The sequence below is a fragment of the Dermacentor variabilis genome, chromosome 1 (genome assembly GCF_050947875.1).
Source record: "Dermacentor variabilis isolate Ectoservices chromosome 1, ASM5094787v1, whole genome shotgun sequence".
Classification (NCBI taxonomy): domain Eukaryota; kingdom Metazoa; phylum Arthropoda; class Arachnida; order Ixodida; family Ixodidae; genus Dermacentor; species Dermacentor variabilis.
Window position 1 is genome coordinate 245,704,868 of NC_134568.1, and position 19,950 is coordinate 245,724,817.

The following is a 19,950-nucleotide window of genomic DNA, read 5'->3' on the forward strand; positions in this document are numbered from 1 at the left end:
TAGATTTTCCGTTCCATTGTGTTCGCAGTGCGGGCGCCGATTGTTCGCGGCTTTTGAGCTGCCGCGATCTTCTAGGGCTTCTTCTCCGGGTCCTTTTCCTCTCCTCACGTTCCTCCTGTGTCTTTTTTGTGTGTGTGTGTGTGTGCGTTTTTTCCTTTTCTGTTTCTTTTTGTTATTTTTTTTTCTCAGCTGTACTTCATCAGACTCCCGTCACTTCGTCTCTCCTTTCGTTCGGAGTTGCATTGCAGCCGGCGGGTGCTTGCAGCCTGGCAGGCGGCTCTGAGCGGGTTTTCTTATGCACCGCTTCCCAGGCCGCTGCCGCCGCTCACGTCAGCGCCAGGTTCGTCGCGCGCTAGAAGCGGTCCCATTTATTTTGCTTCCGGGGCGCTTTTCGTCGTAAAGAATGCGCCCTAATGTTCCAAAAAGGATAAAGAGTAGGGCGCACACTTAGCGAAAATTGCTGCAAGCTAACGAGAGCAAAAAGAAGGAATTATACAGAATATAGCTGAAGAGATAAAATGAAGGAGAATCTCAGTGTGGGCTGCCGCTTCAAACGTGGGTGTGCTTCTTACGCTTTGCCCTGGAAGATTTTCGATTTAATTTTGGTAAACCATTAATTATGATTAGCCTCATATTACTGTGCCCGTTTCTCTTTGCTTCTGTCGTACGGCCTCTGATGTGCTCCCCTCCGGGGAAATGTATCGCTCCGCGGAGTAAGCTGGTGGCAGGGGTAATAGCTAACTCAGAAAGCAAACTTTATGCTTAACAAATATAGGGCAAAGTGCATGGCCAGCCTTTAGCGCTGAATATTACCGCCTAGAGGAAGCAGAACAAGGAACTCACTGCAATAAAGGAGTCACTTGCGTTTAAAAGATGTCAGAATTCACTTGTGATAAAAAAAAAGAAAAAAAACTGTCTTCTATAAGTAATGATCCGAGTGCCAGTATAATGAAGACACTCAACTTCGCAGTTCCAATCATATCCGGTTTGGTTTTTGAACTTTTGTAATGCGACTAGTTTCTTATCCGGTAAAATGATGCTTGGATTATTTCCAGCTTTCTTTTTTTCTCGTATCCTCCAGTTTCAACGAAACCTGTTATCGCCACTTTCTTTTCACACGTCAAAAAAGTTCAGATTGCTTGAAGTTTTTTTTTTCTAATACGTCATGAATGCGGAATATAAGAGGTTGCACTTCTCAATTTTTATTATTCAGTGATCTACCGTTCATTTAGGCGATGCTGTGTGCACCTTCCATTCAGGTATTAAAGCACCCACGCACTAGGTCATACATTTGAAACAACCTTTCAACAAATATTGAGGCTTAAGAAAATGCTGGTCGACGTTTCATTTCCTTGATTCCTTGCTTTATATTTATTTTGAATTGCTTTTACGCTGTTAATTGGTAATAAAAATGTTGATGATCTCTATCATTTATAAAGAGTAATTATTTGCTAAAATGTAACTATCCTGCTCGTTTTTCTCCCTGCCGTTGGCTCTTTGTGGCTATGATGTTCTGCACCATGTTTGGACCCCGGTAACAGCCGAGGTCGGCCCAAACTGCTTTAAGAGCACTAGTGTATTTTTATCAAGCTAAAAGCCAAAAAAAAAAAGTATTTCTTTTTTTGGCTTTTTTATTTCTAAGCAATTCTTATGATGTGTAAATGCGAAAGCATTACTCGTCGCTGAGTGTGTCGCTGAGGTTAGTGTTGCGGCATTATGTTTCCGAGTGTAATGTTGCTGCTTATGAGGTCGCAACAACCAAGACGACAAACCGGCCATATTGCGATCTCTCAGGTGAGTTTTAGTTGTTGAATTCTCATAAAAGTAGTGTTTCACGCATATTGCGTAGGGCGTTCTTTCTCGATGACACCACTTTTCAACACGATTAAACTACTTGGCCGAGTGATGGTATTACTTTTCCGAGCGGCAACAAGCTGTTGGCACTACATTTCATCGCTGGGTTCGTAGGAGAACTCCACTTCACACTCTGGGAGGATGTCATAGTCATCGTCCGACGGGTAACTCAAGCGCGCTGCATCTTATTCGTCGTCGTCGTCCATGGGATTCAGTGGTGGCGTCAGCGAGTCTACGTTGATCGACAGCAGCATGGCCTTGTGATTGGAGTAGTATGTCGATGTGTACCTTACTTCGTGCACTTCGTGGCATGATCTCAAACGCCAAATGGGTTCCAGCGCCTCTCGAAGTGGTGATTGCATCTATATTGCGCCGACAGTGCCGGCACTCCTATCATGCGCCATCTAGTGAATCGCGCGACAGGCAGAGCCCAACCACGTGCACAGCGTCGAAGATATTCATCGCTGTCGCCTGTTGCAACGGTGGCGCAGTGGTTAGCGAGCTCGATTCCGCGAGGGTAGCAATCCCGGTGGGGCACAGACTCGAATGCTCACTGTGGTCGCTTTATTTTTCACCGGTTAGAGGAAGATAGCGTAATTTGGCGTGCCGTTCTTCCACCACGGCTTTCTAATGACGGCGGGGTCACACAATTAGCCAAGTAATGCTCTCGCATTATAAATATGACTGCTCATATTTACTACTCTTAACAATGTTAACCTGCTATATGCCCTTAACTACGGCATGCGGTTTGATGACATGTGAAGTCCTAGCTTCGTGCAGCTATAGGATTGGATGACATGTTATCGAACATTGCATAAGCCTTGAAGATGTGAGTGTAGCGATACCATACCCCCTTGTCAAATTAACGCGCACAGACTACAAGAAAAATACAAAGAATTTTTATTGCATTATTTATTTATTTAAAAAGCAAAACTCACGTACGACGACAAGTGATGGACGTGTCATAATAGTGCCGAGAGTCCCAATTTGCCGAGAAATTGGTCGACGGAGATTAAATAGGACGAAGGTGAAATCGCAACCGCAACGTACTAGTTCGAGGGACACCCGCTTACGCGTACCAGAAGCTAAGCGATAACGCGCCATTGGCGCCTCGTCAATCCCTTCAGGTATAAACCGCTCAGGGAAGAACGAAAAAAGAAACAAAGAGTAAGCGGAGACGAGAGTGGCTGACAGAAAAGCAATCTTTCACTTGCCCGCTCGACCGTCGCAGGAGTCAACTGGCCCTGAAACCATGGGTCAAAACCCAAACGCTCAGCCAATCGTGAAGAAACCCAGGAGAAGCGATGTCTTGCCGACAGACTTTCCGCCCGATTTCGCTACACGTCGTCCAGCGCCAGGAAAACGGCCCGAAAACCGCGCTTGTCTGCTCCGAAAAAGAGAATACGTGGAAGAAAATGTGAAAGGCTGAACTAAATGAAAATATATAAGGGAAAATCTGAATCACCGGAGGGCTGTGGTGCTGTATGCGCCTGCAGTTCGAGCTGGCCCTTGTGTGTCGCAGCCAAGCAGCGGCCGCACTACAGACATCAGTGGATCCAAAGTGACAGGCCACCATTTTGCAAGGAAAATGGAGCGAGGTGGAGGGTGGTGAAAGCGGCGACGACGCGCTCCCTGCGTGCGACGGTCGTTCAAAAACAAAGACGGGACCTGGGCGTGTCACGAAGGCCCCGCTCTCCATTGCTGAATTACAAAAGGTAAAGGCGTTCCCCATGGCCATCGCTTGGCGCCAGCGCTCAGTAATTAGGGCGAGTGACCTCTAGAAGCATCCAGGCCTGCCGACGAGCTGAGTGCGAAGAGCGGACGCCGAACCCGCAGTTTTTAGCAAACGCATCCCAGCGCCGCTTCTGAGTATGGGGCAACAAGCACATGGCGTGTTGTCGCATACGTTCGGCGGACAGTTTGCCAGATAGCCGGCAGTGTACGAGCACAGGGTTGCGTCTCCTATTTTCTTTTTTTGAACCTTGTACCGTGCCACGGTCATGCGTCACAAGTGTAACAAGTGCCTACGCGAGTTGAGAAACACACTGCTCTTTAAAAAAAAAAGTTCTTTGATGGTTTGAGACGCTCGACTGAATAACTAAAGATAAAAACACAGAAGACAGATGGTACCTCTCCTCCCCCTCCCTGCGCGCCAACACGCACCAAAGTTGGCATAAGCAACGCAATATACGCGACTCCATGCATGCAGTTCACGTGAAATAAGCGAACTGAGATTTAGCATACTCAATTTACCGGTGTATACTCGTACGTGTTCTAAAAAAGTACACTGGCTAACCTCCCTGTATTTCCCTCTCCTTTTCCTCTCCACGACCGTGTTACTGCGGGGCACACGCATTTTGTGAAAGATGCTATGGAATAAGGCTGAAGAAGGGTTGTTATTTTATAGCCCCTTAATGGTTTTCTTGGGCATACTTAGTCCTACACAATTTTTATAACGCTGTCTATGACGTGCCATATGTCGATTTTGTATTTTCAATTTCCCTTCACCTCAACGGCCTCCATGATAATGTAGCGAGTTCTGCAATTTCCTAATCATTTTTCTGCTGAGCCATAATCACCTCAAGTGTTGCCGACGGCAGTTTGCAGAAAACAGGAATATTGGAACACTCAAGAGCGTGTTCTAGATGAACGACACAAACCGGAAAATTAGGAAACGTTGCAGAAAAAACAAAGAAAGCGTTTGTTGACTTTATGAACACACAGAGCAATGCTCAGGGGCAGGCTCTTACTCCGCGGTAGTAAAAAATGACACATGCTTTAATGCACATCTTGAGCTTAATTTTCATTACATCTAGCTTTTGATTAGCGCACATCGTAGAAAGTTATTTACTGCTGGATTCTTCATGCCAACAGTTACCAGTGGCACAAAATTAGCGTGTCGTCTAACCCGATATCCCTGTCATCCCCACCGCGCATTTGAGAAAACCTATGCGATTAATGTGATCAAGCTACACGAGCGTGGCGAATGGGTCATATAAAAGAACTGGCGGGATATTTGATCTTGATGTGTTAGGCTGCTAAGCACGAGGTCGCGGTATCGAATCCCGGCCATGGCAGCCGCAATTCGATGGGGGCGAAATTCGAAAACGCCCGTGGGCTTAAATTTATGTGCACGTTAAAGAACCCTAGGTGGTCCTAAGTATTCCGTAGTCCTCCACTACGGCGTGCCTCATATTCCGATCATGACTTTGGCACGTAAAGCCCCATAATTTCATTTAATTGATCTTGATTCCATCGAACCGCCTTGTTCACTTTCCTGTTTTCTTGTTGCACATATGCATTTACTTGGCGTTCACACGTTTCGCAATAAGCACTCAATCGAGAGTCAGCGCTATCCGCGTGTGCTCCTTCATCGTCCGTGTCGTTTCTTGCGCTGGAAAACCTCATTGAAGGTGAATGGTGCATGTTCCGAAAACTCACAAAGATGCCTCTATGACCAATAATTTGTGAAAAAAAACAAGATACGAAGAAATAAAGAAACCATTTTGAAGTTACACACACACAAAAAATGTTTTGCTATATTTACTTCCGTACATTTGTATATTTCGTCCGTACGGTACATGCCTACTTTTTGAGCCTTCAGCTGTCGCTTTGCGTGCGTGCGTGCGTGTGTGTGTGTGTGTGTGTGTGTGTGTGTGTGTGTGTGTGTGTGTGTGTGTGTGTGTGTGTGTGTGTGTGTGTGTGTGTGTGTGTGTGTGTGTGTGTGTGTGTGTGTGTGTGTGTGTGTGTGTGTGTGTGTGTGTGTGTGTGTGTGTGTGTGTGTGTGTGTGTGCGTGCGGATACCTTGCGTGCCCTATAACTGTTGCGCACCCTATATTTATTTTGAAAAGCCAAGCGCAGCATAACCTAATTCGTCCACACGCATTGAGAGGGAATAAATTTTAGTAGATGGCACGTTTTATATCTTTGAGTACGGGCACTCTACGCACGACATTACCTTTACCGACATTACGACATTACGCATTGCTTTCGCTATGGAGTACCAGTAGTAATGCCGGTTACCGCGCGAAACTGCCCGTTCGACCATCCTGGATTCAACGTCCAGTCATAAATACTATTTGTAATGAGCGCACATAGTTGAAAAATAAGTATCGAGATAAAAATCAAAGCTCAATCTTGTCTAACATAGAGATACTTGCAGACGTTAGACCATCGGTTTACATTAGGTTCAAGTTTTTGATCAAGGTTCGAGAGCTTTAAACCCCAGCGAGCTCAGAAACGACTTTAGTTATCCCGATTATGAACAGTTGCGACACTTACACATGCCTTGACGCCGTTGTAAATCCGGGCACTGTGTTATAAAAGTTGTTTGCGTAGCTCAATGGAACGACGACAGACAAGTTGGTATATTACAAAGGGACAGCGCGACGGTCAGTATTCACCGAGCGCCCAAATATTTGCTCAGAACTCCATGCCTGCATTTTCATGCACTTTCAAGTTTATTCGTGACAGGATTGAAGACTCACTTGAAAAAAATAAATAAAAAAAATGTATGTATATATATATATATATATATATATATATATATATATATATAGGGGTTTTCTTCAAAGTTCAGCACGCAGGACCCGACGTAAAATACGCAGGAAAGAGACGACGAACTTTTTGGGAGACTTCTTTTACTTAACGTTTTCGGCTGGTGGACCAGCCTTCGTCAGAGTACAGAGACAGAGTACACTGTACTTCGTCAGAGTACACTGTACTCTGACGAAGGCTGGTCCACCAGCCGAAAACGTTAAGTAAAAGAAGTCTCCCAAAAAGTTCGTCGTCTCTTTCCTGCGTATATATATATATATATATATATATATATATATATATATATATGTGTGTGTGTGTGTGTGTGTGTGTGTGTGTGTGTGTGTGTGTGTGTGTGTGGAAATACGCCATATTGACTCTTCTCTCGCATAAATATACGCGTGCCTATTTTTCTACAACAGGTATATTGGGCTGTGTATAAATGGATAGGTGCAGCCAGATGCTTATAGAAATGACGCTGTGGCTACATACAGATATACTGGGTAACATAAGACCTTTTTGTGTAAAACAAATAGCCCTCAGAACAACTCACAGAGAGAAACACTCGGCGCCTAAACCAATGCAGGCCGCGAATATCTTAAGCTGAGAAATGTATAGAGAGGATAGAAGCGTGGAAAACACTAGAAAGAATGCCAAACATGCGCGAAACGACCTGGCACGAGCGTAGTGACTCAGAAACATACGAAGCGAGAGAGAAGAACAAGAAAGCTGAGAGAGCCTTGATTTCTGCAACCTTTGTAGTTTCGCCTGTATAATTAAAGAGTTGTTTCTATGCATTTACTGACAGAGGTGTATTAGCCATGATAACCTCTCAAACAATTGCAACAGCGAAGTGACAGAGCTCTCGCAGGGATTTTTCTGTTGCTTGCGATGTTGAGAAACGCACTGGTTTTAAGTGAGTGATGGGCGTCCGAAATTAATACCGTTAGTCCGTAGGTTTAATAAAGGCGTAGCAATTGTAGTAAGCAGGCACACTTCAGATAAACTTATTCACATTATACTGCCGTTTGAATATTCTGCAGCAAATTATATAACTAAATCTGTACTAAATATAGAGTTGCGTGCGATCGCGTTAAAAGAGCCGCTAAAGATAAATGATAAGTAGACAGAAGCAGTGTTTTGTCTAAACAGTCCTTGCATGTTTTTGGCCGAATATTTCCCATTATCCAAAAGAGAAAACTGAGATGAAACTTGTCTTTACACATCTCCCACCAAAACTTTAGCTCCGATGCCGTAAGAGAGCGCAAGTTATTGCTTCTTTTAAAATGCAATTCAACCATTTTCTTATCGTCACTAAATACGTAAATAAATAACTCTCTGAGGAGATGCTGGCAGAGTCTGCGACGTCAGAGAGAACGGAAACTTCAATGTGACGTTACCACCTACGTTTTATTTTTGCATCCTCTCTACGGTTATCAAGGCACCACATTTGGTATTCCAGAAGGGTGGCTTGCTAATTTTTGTTTGTTTATTATTTCTCTTTTCATTGTGCTTTCGTGTTATTGTCATCATAAACGCTCGACGTACAAGCTACGTGCAATTCACAGTTTCGGGGTGATGGATTTCATTTTTTTTCCCTTTAATCCCTAGATGCACCCACTTTTTCTTTAATTTCATGTTTTTACCGCCATCAACGTTTCCTCAATTATAATTGCGCGGACTGTCTTTTGCTGAAACAGCTACGTGTCGCTGCTCCTCAGAGACACCCTCTCTTAGCCTCTTTTACTAATTCTGCAGTAGTTGGTGCGCGACTCGCAATTAATTTTGTATTATGTTCGTGCTAGGCACGAACGTGTGGCGGCGTGCTCATTTCTCTTGCTGAGCGTCGTTCTCTTGCCAGAACATAATCGCATTATTCATGAGCAACGTCAGGGCAACGTCGAGTGGTTTGACAGAACAAGATAAACAAGCAGTGAGATGCCATTGTTTATGTAGTTTCAAAACGGCGCACTGACGGAATAATTTCTGGCGTCTTGTTCAAAACTGTTCTTCAATAACGCGTCCCAGACGGAACGGAAGAGTCTTTCCCCGAGAACTGATTGTTCTTAATAATAACCCGCCTTTCTAATACAAAAGACGAGGAACAGCATTATCGTCTAACCGAACGCGGGCCCAATGTGACAGACAATTAATAAAGAAAGCGACACTCTAAACGGATGGCCCGCTTTTTATTCTTAAGGGCTTCCAACCGAGCCGGAAGCACAGCAAAGACAGGGCACGCATTTTTGATAGATGGCGCCTTTTTATCTTTTGCAGCGCCGCTCCGGTCGCGGCTAGCGTACGTTCTGGAAGAATGAGGGAAGAAGACAAAAAGAGCGAAGCGAATAAGCGCTCTCTTGCTAAGCGAGGTTTTTCTCGAAGGCCGACAAGAGACATTTTTCCTCGACACGAGAAGCGCGGATAAGATGGCCATTCTCACGCTCAAACTGCCAAAACCTTTATACTTCCGCCGCTTATTCTTTTTTTTTCCTTCGAATGTACTCTTCCCGCAAGTGTTTGAACGCCCCTTGCATTTGAACAGTTTCTTTCTTGCAACAGAAAAGGCTTAGCCGGCAATACTTGTCCTAGAAAGCAAAGGCAGAGCAAGCCGCGAGCAACGCGGTTGTTCCTTCCGCGTCTCTTTGTCCCTGCTTTGAATTCCTTGCACACTTTTTCGATGCAAAGTCATAGCAAGGAACGCGGACATCAGAAAAGGAGCAGACAACACATTTATTGTTTTCGCTGGTGGGAATACACGCACAAGAGGCCCGCTCTCCTCTCGCACCTGAGTTTCACCGGGACTTCCCATGCGCGCCTGCGGAAAGCAGCTGATAGAGCCTTTGAAATTGAAACCCTACGCATTTTTCAACCACACTCTCGCTATAGCGCCCAGTTTGGCCGCTGCTTCTTCTCGTAATGCTCGGGCGGCTGTCATTTCTGCAGCAATATTTTCTCTGGCCAAGAGAGCCATGCCCGCCTTGCAGCTTTTATTTCCCACGCGCTTGTTGTCCTACTTCTTTTTAACTCGATTTACACGAGCCTAACGTGGGATGTGCAACCTTACTGCCCCAATGCGGCGAGCCTTCGGAAGAAAGAGCATATACGTTATTCCCTCCGTTTCGGTCTCGTCTATTGGCGAGTTCTCGATGTTTAACTTTCAGTGCACAACGCAACATCCTTGCGGAGTTGCAAGCTCATCTCTTCCAAAGAAAAGATGGTGCTGTATGTTACTTTGTTACCGACTACGCTGCGGACGTGGTTGGCATCAGAAGCACATCGTGGGCTGGTGTTGGAAGTGTACAGACGCGTGCCTGAAGAGAATGTTGTTTCTAACACGCAAATTCAATTACTCATTCGTTACCACGTTTGCAAGGACATAAATATTTGCGCACTGCGCGTGTATTTATTAATTGTATATTCTTTCACTTCCCGAGAAGAATACAAGAATGGTGCTACCTATCCGGGTTTGCGTTTCCTTATCAAGTGCACGGGTTTGCCGCATTTTTTGTTGTTGACTTATTGTAGCTGTATATACAAGGAATCATAAAGCACAGTGTAAAGGATATGAGGACCCGTGATTTCATGATTGGCGCGCGTATCTGAACCATGCAGGTCCAATAACTTGAACATACATGTTTCAAGACGCAAGACACGCCCAAGTAAATGCAGCACAAAGTAAGGTCGACTTCTAGCAACGGGCAAAGAAAAGGGAGTCTTTCAAAAGCACTCAGCAAAGAAACGGAGTTGGGGTGTGCTTAGAGGGTAAAATGTTATGAGCGGCGCTTAGACATGATTGTCCGAAAATCGAACAGAATGGTTAGAAGCTTTGCTCTTCGCTCCAAAACAGTTGCACCCTTTGGGGTGTACATTCGCCACACAACAATAACCGTCATCTGTCTTGCCCGCATTTCTTTTCTTTAAACCTGCGAGCCCGGTACTGCCAAGTGACGAACGGCATGCGCGCTATCAGCATGACAGAGCATTCTCGACAGGAAAGTACGGATCGCAGCGTTTTCACGAAAGGAAACGCAAGCAAGACAGATGACGATTATCGTTGTGTGGCAAATATACGCCCTAAAGGGTGCAACTGTTTTAAAGTGTTGTAGATGGCCATTATATTTAAGACGCGACAAAATGCAACACATGCTAAAGTTAGTAACTGTGACCAGTGAGAAGCAATGATTCTTAAAATAAGGAATTCTAGCTTTTCTAAGCTTCTCGCTGTGGCTTCAGAGAACTGTTTGAAATATGCAATCAAGTGTGAGGACCTATAGGCGCATTAGAGCATTCGTGCTGCTTCCTTGCCCTCTAAGCCCTTCCTGCTGCACGACGTTATACACTCAGGCTATAGCTGGGGGTCCCACGCCGGAAAGTCCATGGAGAAGGCCAAACGCTCACCTAGTACGGAGAGGCGAACGATGGACGCCTGAACGCTGCCGTCAGACCGCGTCACCTGGCAGGTGTAGACGCCCGCATCGGCGAGGCCCAGAGCCTTGACCTTGAGTGCGGCTGGTGACCCGAGCACCGCAAAGTAGGCGCGCGGCGACCAGTCTTTTCGCGGCTGGTGGCGGCCCTGCATTAGGTTGGCGCGGCCCGGGAAGTGGACAGCGTACACGGGCTCCGGGTCCGCGTCGCCGCGCCGGTGCCACTCGACGCGCACGGGCGAGGCCGGCGTGGCGGCGTGCCGAGAGTGTAGGGCGGTGCACGGCAGCTCCACTTGGCCGCCTTCCTGACCCACGTGCGACGGCGCCTCAGTTTCGTCCTGTTCCGGCACTGGATCGTCATCTGCAGATGGGAGGGTAGTCATCGTGTTCGTACAATCGACGTTGTGCGGCAAGAATAAAACGCCGGGGAAAAAAAAAAAAACAAGTCAGTGCTCAATACGCGATTGTGCGAGAGACTGCGTGTGAGGGAAAGAAATTCGAAGCGTATTACGTACTTAAAAGTAATGTCTAAGCTAGAATTAGTAATTCCGGCTTCTATTGAAGAATGTTAAAACTATTATGCCTTAACGTCTCAGCCATTTTGTTTATTTAGAGAACGCATAATAGAGGGAAGACTTCTGGAGTTTGGGAGCTGATAAGACGACGGCTACATCATCCATCGTGACAGAGTGACCAACAGATGAAACGAAGGAGAGAAGAAGAAAGAAAATGCGAGGCTGCGTAAAGGAAAGGAAGAACGGTATGTTGAGGCATGCGTAGGTAGATGCAGAAATCTACAAACACGCTGAACAAATGATGATACAGTGGACTGACATATCCGTACATATAGTATACCGGGTGTCCCACGTAGCTGGAGCCAAACTTTAAACTATGCAAACGCCACGTAGCTGGACCGACACAAAGTATTCTTGCTTGCCGTTGCTTGGAGATACTCAGATTACTTTTTGCATCCCCCTAATTACATAATAAGTCTTAATTAATTAATCAACCTCTCAAGTATTATATATAGATGAATAGTGTAAATGAAAAAAATGATAAAAAAAATCCCGGCACAGCTTTCTGTTGTCCAATACGTGCTACATAAAAGTGCTTTCCGAATGTGAAAAAAGCCCGCGAATGCACGCAAAGTGCCTCGAGCGGCCAGTCGCGCGGCAATTTCGCGCGTATTCGCGGGGTTCTTTCACGCTCAGGAAAACACTTTTATGTAGCACGTATTGCGCAATAGAAAGCGATAGCGGGAGTTTTTCATGTTCCTCTGCAATTTTCTTAATTGACACCAGTCGTATAATTATAATATTTGAGAAGTTGATTAATTATTTAAGACGAATTATGTAATTAGAAGGAACGTAAAAATAATTCGAGTATCTACAAGCAACGGTAAACAACATTACCTTGGTTCAATCCATCTACGTGGCATTTGCATATTTTTCCCGTCTTGGGTGCATGATAGTTGGAACACCATGTATACCGGGTGATTTCTAGACAATTCAGAACTACATAGCGCAATTCTAGCCCTTGAACTGATTTATCCGAAACTGCAGACATTACCTTGCACTAGACGTCAAAATGTATGATGAACTAATTGACAAAATTTTACTGACTAAGTTTTTAACAAACTACTTGACGGTATACCGTACATATGGCAATTTACCAATTGCAGCCGGTGAGTTCACCAGGCATGTCCACTTTAAAAAAATATTGTCAGAATGACACTTCGAGATAGTAATTTTTAATGTGTGTGACAAAACAGATTTGCGTTCCAGCTATTTGTTTACGCCAGTGCTTTAAACAACGTTTTGATAAAAATGAAGTGGAAGAACACCGCATTTTTACGACAAATTTGACAGCACAATATTGAACAGCCTGTCATCCTATAGAATTTGTTCCAAGGGGATATGCTTTTCTAACTCACCGGCTGCAATAAGTAAAGGGAAATATGTGCTGTAAAGTAATCAGTTACAACCTAATAAGTAAAATTTTCTTCATTATTCAAATATGCATTTCAGTGAATTGTCACGTGGCAGTGAAGGTAAGGAACTCTGTAGCAAAGTTTTAAATGTTAAAACCAATTCTTTATTGGGCGAACCCGTGCCCAGAAAAACACGCTACACTCAAAGCACAACGACAGCGGTGAAAACAGTCGGCGATCGGCGAAAATCTGATCTGGGGGTCAAGCGCGTCGGCTGTTATACAGAGAAATCCAGAGAAATCGGTTCCAGAGAAATCGGTTCCAGAGAAACCGATAGTGCCGGCGTTCCTTCCACAAAGTACTACACCATTCGCGTCGCGCATACATGCACTCAGATTTCACAAGGTTCGGTGACTACAGACAGCGGATAGAAACATCGATAACATTCAACAAAATTCCGATGCATACGCAGGCATGTCCTGCGCTGAGCGATAACATTGGTTAGACGGTGGAAACGCGGCCCCCAGAGATAAACAAGTACACGCGTTAGAATTGGGGTCTTCGAGCAATTCTGTTCAAGGATAAGAATTGCGCTATCTGCGACAAGCAATTTTCAAAAATTGTTGATATCACATTGATAGGCACATGAGAAAACCACCACTTATGTAAATTTTGGGACATTAATTTATACAAACAGCACCAGCACAGAAACTTGTGGTCAAAATCGAAGGTTTAGTTATTCTTTTTTTAATGATGGGAGTCTTCTGAGGCAAGAAATTTGAGCGACCAGACAGGCTTGTGCGCAAATTATATTTAAATATATTTGAGTTAAAAAACTTGCATGTTAGAAGAGAAAAAAACAAATCTCTTGACTGTCACACAAAATACAATTTTCATAGAGAGAAGTCGCCATGGTGTGCGAATTAGAAAAAAAAAATGGAGTTGCTTACTATGCGCACAAAAGCACTGTTGCGCCGCGCTTTTCACTCTGTCTTGTTGGTCTTCTTTCATTTGTGTACTCTATAATATTATTGTGTGGCAGTTGCCAGTCACCTCCTTGCTTTTTCTCTCTCTCAATTGTATATGTGTTTTCAACGCAAAGAATAACACTGCTACTACCAATAATAATAATAATAATAATAATAATAATAATAATAATAATAATAATAATAATAATAATAATAATAATAATAATAATAATAATAATAAATATTAAGTGTTGCGCACTCGACTTCTTCGGGTCAAAGAGAATTAAGGATTTCTGCGCTTGCGATTGTGTTGAAAAAAATTTATTAAAGGAGGCCGCACAACAATAGAATTAAAGAAACCCGCCGTGGTTACTTAGTGGCTGTGGTGTAGGGCCGCTAAGAACGAGGTCGCGGGATCGAATCCCGAGCACGGTGGCCGCATTTCGATGCGGGCGAAATGCGAAAACACCCGTGTACATAGGTTCCCGGACTCCATGGTAGGATTTCGCACGGGCTTACCGGGTCAAGACAGGTTCCTCTTACTTAGAGACCAAATTCTAATAAATATACCGTACGGCGACGAGAGACGATAGTCCTAACACTAGACCTCAAAGGAGCCTTCGACAACGTCCCCCACGCCGTAACACTCGAAGAACTCAAACTCGTGAGTTGGGGCGAGCACACCTACAATTACGTAAGGACGTTTCTTTCCAACCGTGAAGCACGCATTAGTATTGGCCAAATAACATCGGAGACAAATAAAATGTCTGGCAAAGGAACACCTCAAGGAGCGATAATATCGTCTCTGCTCTACAACATGGTGATGGGCCGCCTCGCATGTGGTCTGTATCGGATACCCGACCTAGGTTACACGCTCTACGAGGACGACATCACGCTGCGGGCGAGCAGGGGTTCCCTAGGGGATAAAGAATATACGCTCCACAGAGCAGTATTAGTGGTGGAGAAATTTTCACGAGGAAGCGGGCTGAAGTGTGCGCCCGAAAAATCCGAGGTCATCCGGATATACTCGAAAGGCTATAAATTCAGAGGGTCGATCAAAATTGTGGTTGGGGGCCACACGGTCCGAGAGGCACCCACGATGCGAGTCCTGGGTTTGTGGCTTCAGAGCGACGGGAGAGCAGCACAGACGCTCAAAACCCTCAAATCCACAACCCCCAACATAGCCCAAATGATACGTCGAGTGACGTATCGAAAGGTGGGCATGCGAGAAGACGATACCCTGAGGGTCGTACAGGCCTTAGTAATCAGTCGAATCAATTATGGCTTACCTTACCAAATCCTGAACAGGTAAGAGGAAACGCAGGCCAATACGATAGTTCGAACCACTTTCAAGGGGGCTCTGGGCCTTCCTAAACGTACCTCAACAGAGCGCACGCTAGCTTTGCAAGTACATAATAGTTTCGATGAACTCAGGCAGGCCACTCCGATGCGACAGAGTGAACGCCTCAGCTTCACAAAAACTGGTAGGGCAATATTGACTCGACTCAATATTCCAGCATACACCATTTATGTCACCGAACAGCCCGTACCTCTCCCTTCTTTGGCGAGATCCAAAATTACAGTAGCTCCACTTCCCAAGAACATGCATCGCGAGTACAAGGAAAGTTGCAAAGCACGCGCGCAACATATTCAATCGACGTACCCTAATAACCCTCGGTACTATACGTACTACACGGACGCATCTGCGCATCAGCGCTACCAAAAGAGGTACGCCCTGGCAGTCGTTAACGCGATCTGACAGCAGCGAATAACCACGTCGGCCACGGCGGGATCACCCACCTCGGCCGAAACGTTAGCAGTGGTGATCGCCCTTGTTCACGCAGAGCGTTCGAAAAGGGACTCGGTTGTGGTCACGGGCTCCCGGGAGAAATGTCACATGTTTCTCAAGGGGCACGTGATTGCTGCTAGCTTCAGGATAATTCCCAGATTTTTCAACCACCGTCATAGCCTACACTCAGGTGCCCGGGACACGCGGGGGTACAAGGGAACGAGCAGGCTAACGCGTTAGCTCGAGGGTGTACCAACCGGGCGACGGCAGCCTCTTCTAACCCCAACCTCTCGCACTATCCCTCTCAAAATTTCATCAATTTAAATACCAAAGACACCCTTGCTCATCAGCACGGAGTCCGCAAAAAAGACTCGCCGCCTCACCCACAACTTAGCGGGGAAGAGGCCGCCAATTGGCGCAAGGTACAGGCTGGGGTATTCCCCCAACTAAAATTGCTAAACGCCATGTATCCCACTCGCGATAGGGCCAACTGCCCTCGATGCGGTGGCGTACCCGCCCTAATACATGTAACCTGGGAGCGCACTAAGCGCCCTCATAGGCCAAATAGCAATGGCACAATGCAGCCGTGGGAGGCACAACTCGCCCGTTCCAACTTGGCAGGACAAAAGCCCTTAATTAGCCAGGACAGGCAGGCGGCAGGGGCCAGTGGGGCTCTGGACTGGGGGGCTCCGACCACCCCTCCTTACAACCTCTCCCTGACAAATAAAGTCTCTCTCTCTCTCCATCTTTCTCTCTCAATATATATATATATATATATATATATATATATATATATATATATATATATGTTAAAGATTCCCAGGTGGTCCATATTCTTCCGGTGTCCCCCACTACTGCGTGCCTCATAATCCGATCGTGGTTTTGGCACATAAAACCCCACCATTTAATGTAATTTAGATTTAAAGCGCTAATAATAGAGAGAACAGTGGCAGAGGAGACAGGTGGTGACGCAGACGCGCGTCCAACTTGCAACCTTTGACAGGCAGCAAGGGAGTTGAGGGGGGGGGGGTGATACAGGAAAAAAGAGAGAGGGGGGGCGCCACTAGCTGCTCGCACATGCAGGAGTGCGCGTCATGTCTACAAATAGTTACGAGGTACGCGTGTATGGACACAAATGAACGCATTAAGCTTATTACAGTTGTGGGAGAACCAGGCATCTGGAACGTTCTTCGCCATCTAATAAATGATAATAAGTGGCCTACTAATCATTTTTGCTTGTTTATTTTTTTTTATCTACTGCGAGCTATCACCACTCCGTTTGCTCTTAATGTTCTGCATGGACAAAGTATATTCCTTTATCTCGGAAAAGCACGGTTTATATACGTATTCAGTGGAACGCAGGTTAACATAGTGTAGAATTTTTGTTCCAGAAAAGAGGACAGAAAGGAAACGCCAATTTATTTATTTTATTGTCTTATCACATGAATATACAATACATAATCTTAAACTACTCAGCTTTCCCAATTGGCTACAATTGTTAATTTTTATCTCATTAGCGAACAATAAAACAAAACAGAACGAGACAGAGAGAGAGAGAGAGAGAGGGACAGAGAATAAGACATTAAAAGTTCACGCACAACCCTGTACATTTTCTGTGATTGCCCTAAATATAACGTCCGAGACATAATTGGCCCGTCTACCTCTTTTCTGGTTTATTGGCGGGGGGGGGGGGGGGCGTTTGCTGAAAATATCGCTGTGTATGCCCGATTTGGAGCCTCTGTATCTGCGGAAACGATACGTGCTCTTGGTGCGTAAGCAGCTGGCTACGAGCGTGTATCAAGCTGCAGTAAAACAAAATAAAAGAATAAGTATAATTTTCATAAACGTAATTGTTTATTTTGTTTGTGTAAAAGCTAGACATGTTATTCAAAATCTAGCTATTTGTGTTCAAATGTTATTCAGAATATAGCTATCTAGCGCGGCGAGCTCAACAGTTATTTGTGACGAAGTATTGAGCGTCTTTTTGATGTGTTTTCTAATACGCATAGCTTTTTCCACCAGCATCCTACTTTAGTGATGACATGGAGCGTAAAATTTGCGGTTTTTCCGATAAAGAAAACTGCTTTTGATGTTACTTGAACGTCTTCGTACTATTGTGACCCTGGCAGCTATTTTCTGCATGCTGGGCGGGCACTTATAATTTGTAAAAGGAAATAACGGTGACAAAGAAGCGATAACGCAGCATTCAGCATCCTATGGAGCCTGTTGGGCAATTGCTCTGGGAGACCATGGGCGCTATAGCGTAAAACTATTCCAAACTTTTCTATTCGATTTCTGCAATCAGCCCTCCGCTATTGGTCAAGAACTTTTTTTAGGCCACCCCCACTTCACCTGTCTGTCACGCGACGTCACGAAAACCGCGATAGCTTCCCATCTCATATGACGAGCACACTGATTATGCATCATTTGACCGAATAAAAAAAAATAGTTATTTCTGATTCGACGCCTTTTCGCCGTTAGCCCTGTACAATTGGTCAAAAGTTTTCGGGCTACAGCCACTTCACCTGCCTTTTGAGTGACGTCACAAAACCACAAAAACTCACCGCGTCAGGGTGACGTGCACGCGTGAAAGATGCATTAATATGCCGAACAAAACTGAATTTTCTTCTGAATAGCCGCAGGCTGCCCCGTTCCGAAAGGAATAAAGGATGGCTGCCGCCGATCGCTCAGGCACTGGCTATCTCGCACCTGCCGGAGAGCATCGGTTTATTTGCGTACAATAAAACTTTTTGCCTGGCCCTGTAACGTTTTAGAGCACTTTCGGCACGATTACGATCTCGCTCTGCCAACTTTTCTTTGACGAGGATCCGTCTTAGCTGCAATTTTAACGTTCCTTTGCATGCCGCCGCGATTTTCGACGAGCCACCGCAAGCTAGTAAGGGAAAGTGGACCAATCGCAGACGCCGGTACCACCCTCTTCATCGGTTTATCGATGTTCAGTGCATGGGGTCGGCCCCATCAAATCCCTCTCCACTTGAGCGTGCTCTTCGCTTCTTGTCAGCCAATTAGATAAGACAAGCCACTCAGTGTAGGCAATGTTATTCGTTCTTAAAGCAAACAAAAGTGACCTCTTATAAACGAGGAGAGCATTTGATTGGTCTTTTCAGACAACCCTGCGGGTAACCGCCCGGTGCTTGCGTCGGCGCTTACGCATATTTAACGTCAGGAGATTGGAATAAAAAGATATTGGAATAGTTTTACGTTATACGACCCCATATCAGCAACAATTGCCGTGAGTGGAAGGACGGAAAGAGGCGTTCGCGCTCTAGATTGTTCATGATCATCATCATCAGCCTGGCTTCGCCCACTGCAGGGCCAAGGCCTCTCCCATACTTCTACAACTACCCCGGTCATTTGCTCTAGATTGTTATCAGTTGGCCTACTTTTGAGTATTTTGACTTTACAGTTGCAAAAAGGTTTCTTTGATAACTAAGGGCTTTCAGAATCTTTAATTTTGACCAACAGTTTATGAGGCATTTATTCATTCACGCTCTGCGTGTCAATACGCGAGAAGCTGCGTGACCACGTGCGCTGTGTGTCGAAGTTGTACTGGGCAAGATGTCTGTCCCAAGAATGTAACCTTCCTTTAACTCTACTTTCTGACATGTATGTTCCAGTGAATAGGGAGCGGCTACCGCACGCTCCTTAATCGCTTTTGTTGTGAAGCTTCGCTGATCACCGCTGCCACAGTATAGACCTAAGTTTTCTTTACGAGATTCGACATAACCAGCGCACGAAATTACATATGTAGGCAGTGCCTGGAGACAATAGCAGTTACATTTAAAAGTTTTTTAAATAATCCGAAGACACCTGAGTACTTCTTATGAGTTGTGAATGCGAAAGCAGTGATTTCCAATTGAACGCCGCTGAGCGGTCCTTCGAGTTCTGCGCTGCGAGTAATGTACCATAGCGCTACGTGCCGCCCGAGTCAGCACGTACGCAGCAGCCACCAAGGCCGGCATGCGCGCGCAGCAGCTAAGCCCAGTTGTGGTGAAAGAGAGAGATACGGACGGCTTCCGAGAGCGACCACCGCGGGCATGACCCATCATGACCCAAGGCATGACCCATCGTTACACGAAAGGTGCGGTTAGAAAGGTAACTTTCGATAATAGTCAACATATTGCGGCGGACACCCATAGCGGAAAGGTGACGGATAATACCGAATCGCCATGTGGTGTCAAACGCTTTCTCCACATCAAGAAATACGGGGAGAAAATCATGTGCATGAAAGCATCCCTCATATTTGCCTCAATGCGGACAAGGCAGTCTGTAGTCGACCTTCCTTCTCGGAAGCCACACTTGTAAGGATCTGGCATTCCGTTGTTCTCTAGGAGATAGACTAGGCGCCGGTTTACTATCTTTTCAAAGAGCTTGTACAGACAGCTTGTCAAAGCAGTAGGTCTGTGGCTATTAGATAAGGACGGGTGC

At 45.4% G+C, this 19,950-nt stretch overlaps 1 protein-coding gene across 1 annotated transcript in view; it reads right to left on the reverse strand.

Moving 5' to 3' along the window:
• The window catches only part of LOC142560517 (basement membrane-specific heparan sulfate proteoglycan core protein-like), a 371,032-nt gene that overhangs the window by 316,211 nt on the left and 34,871 nt on the right, over nucleotides 1-19,950 (reverse strand). The window contains exon 2 of the mRNA XM_075672684.1: nucleotides 10,789-11,175. Within this exon, the coding sequence (XP_075528799.1) occupies nucleotides 10,789-11,175 (387 nt within the window). The remainder of the gene's footprint in view (nucleotides 1-10,788; nucleotides 11,176-19,950) is intronic.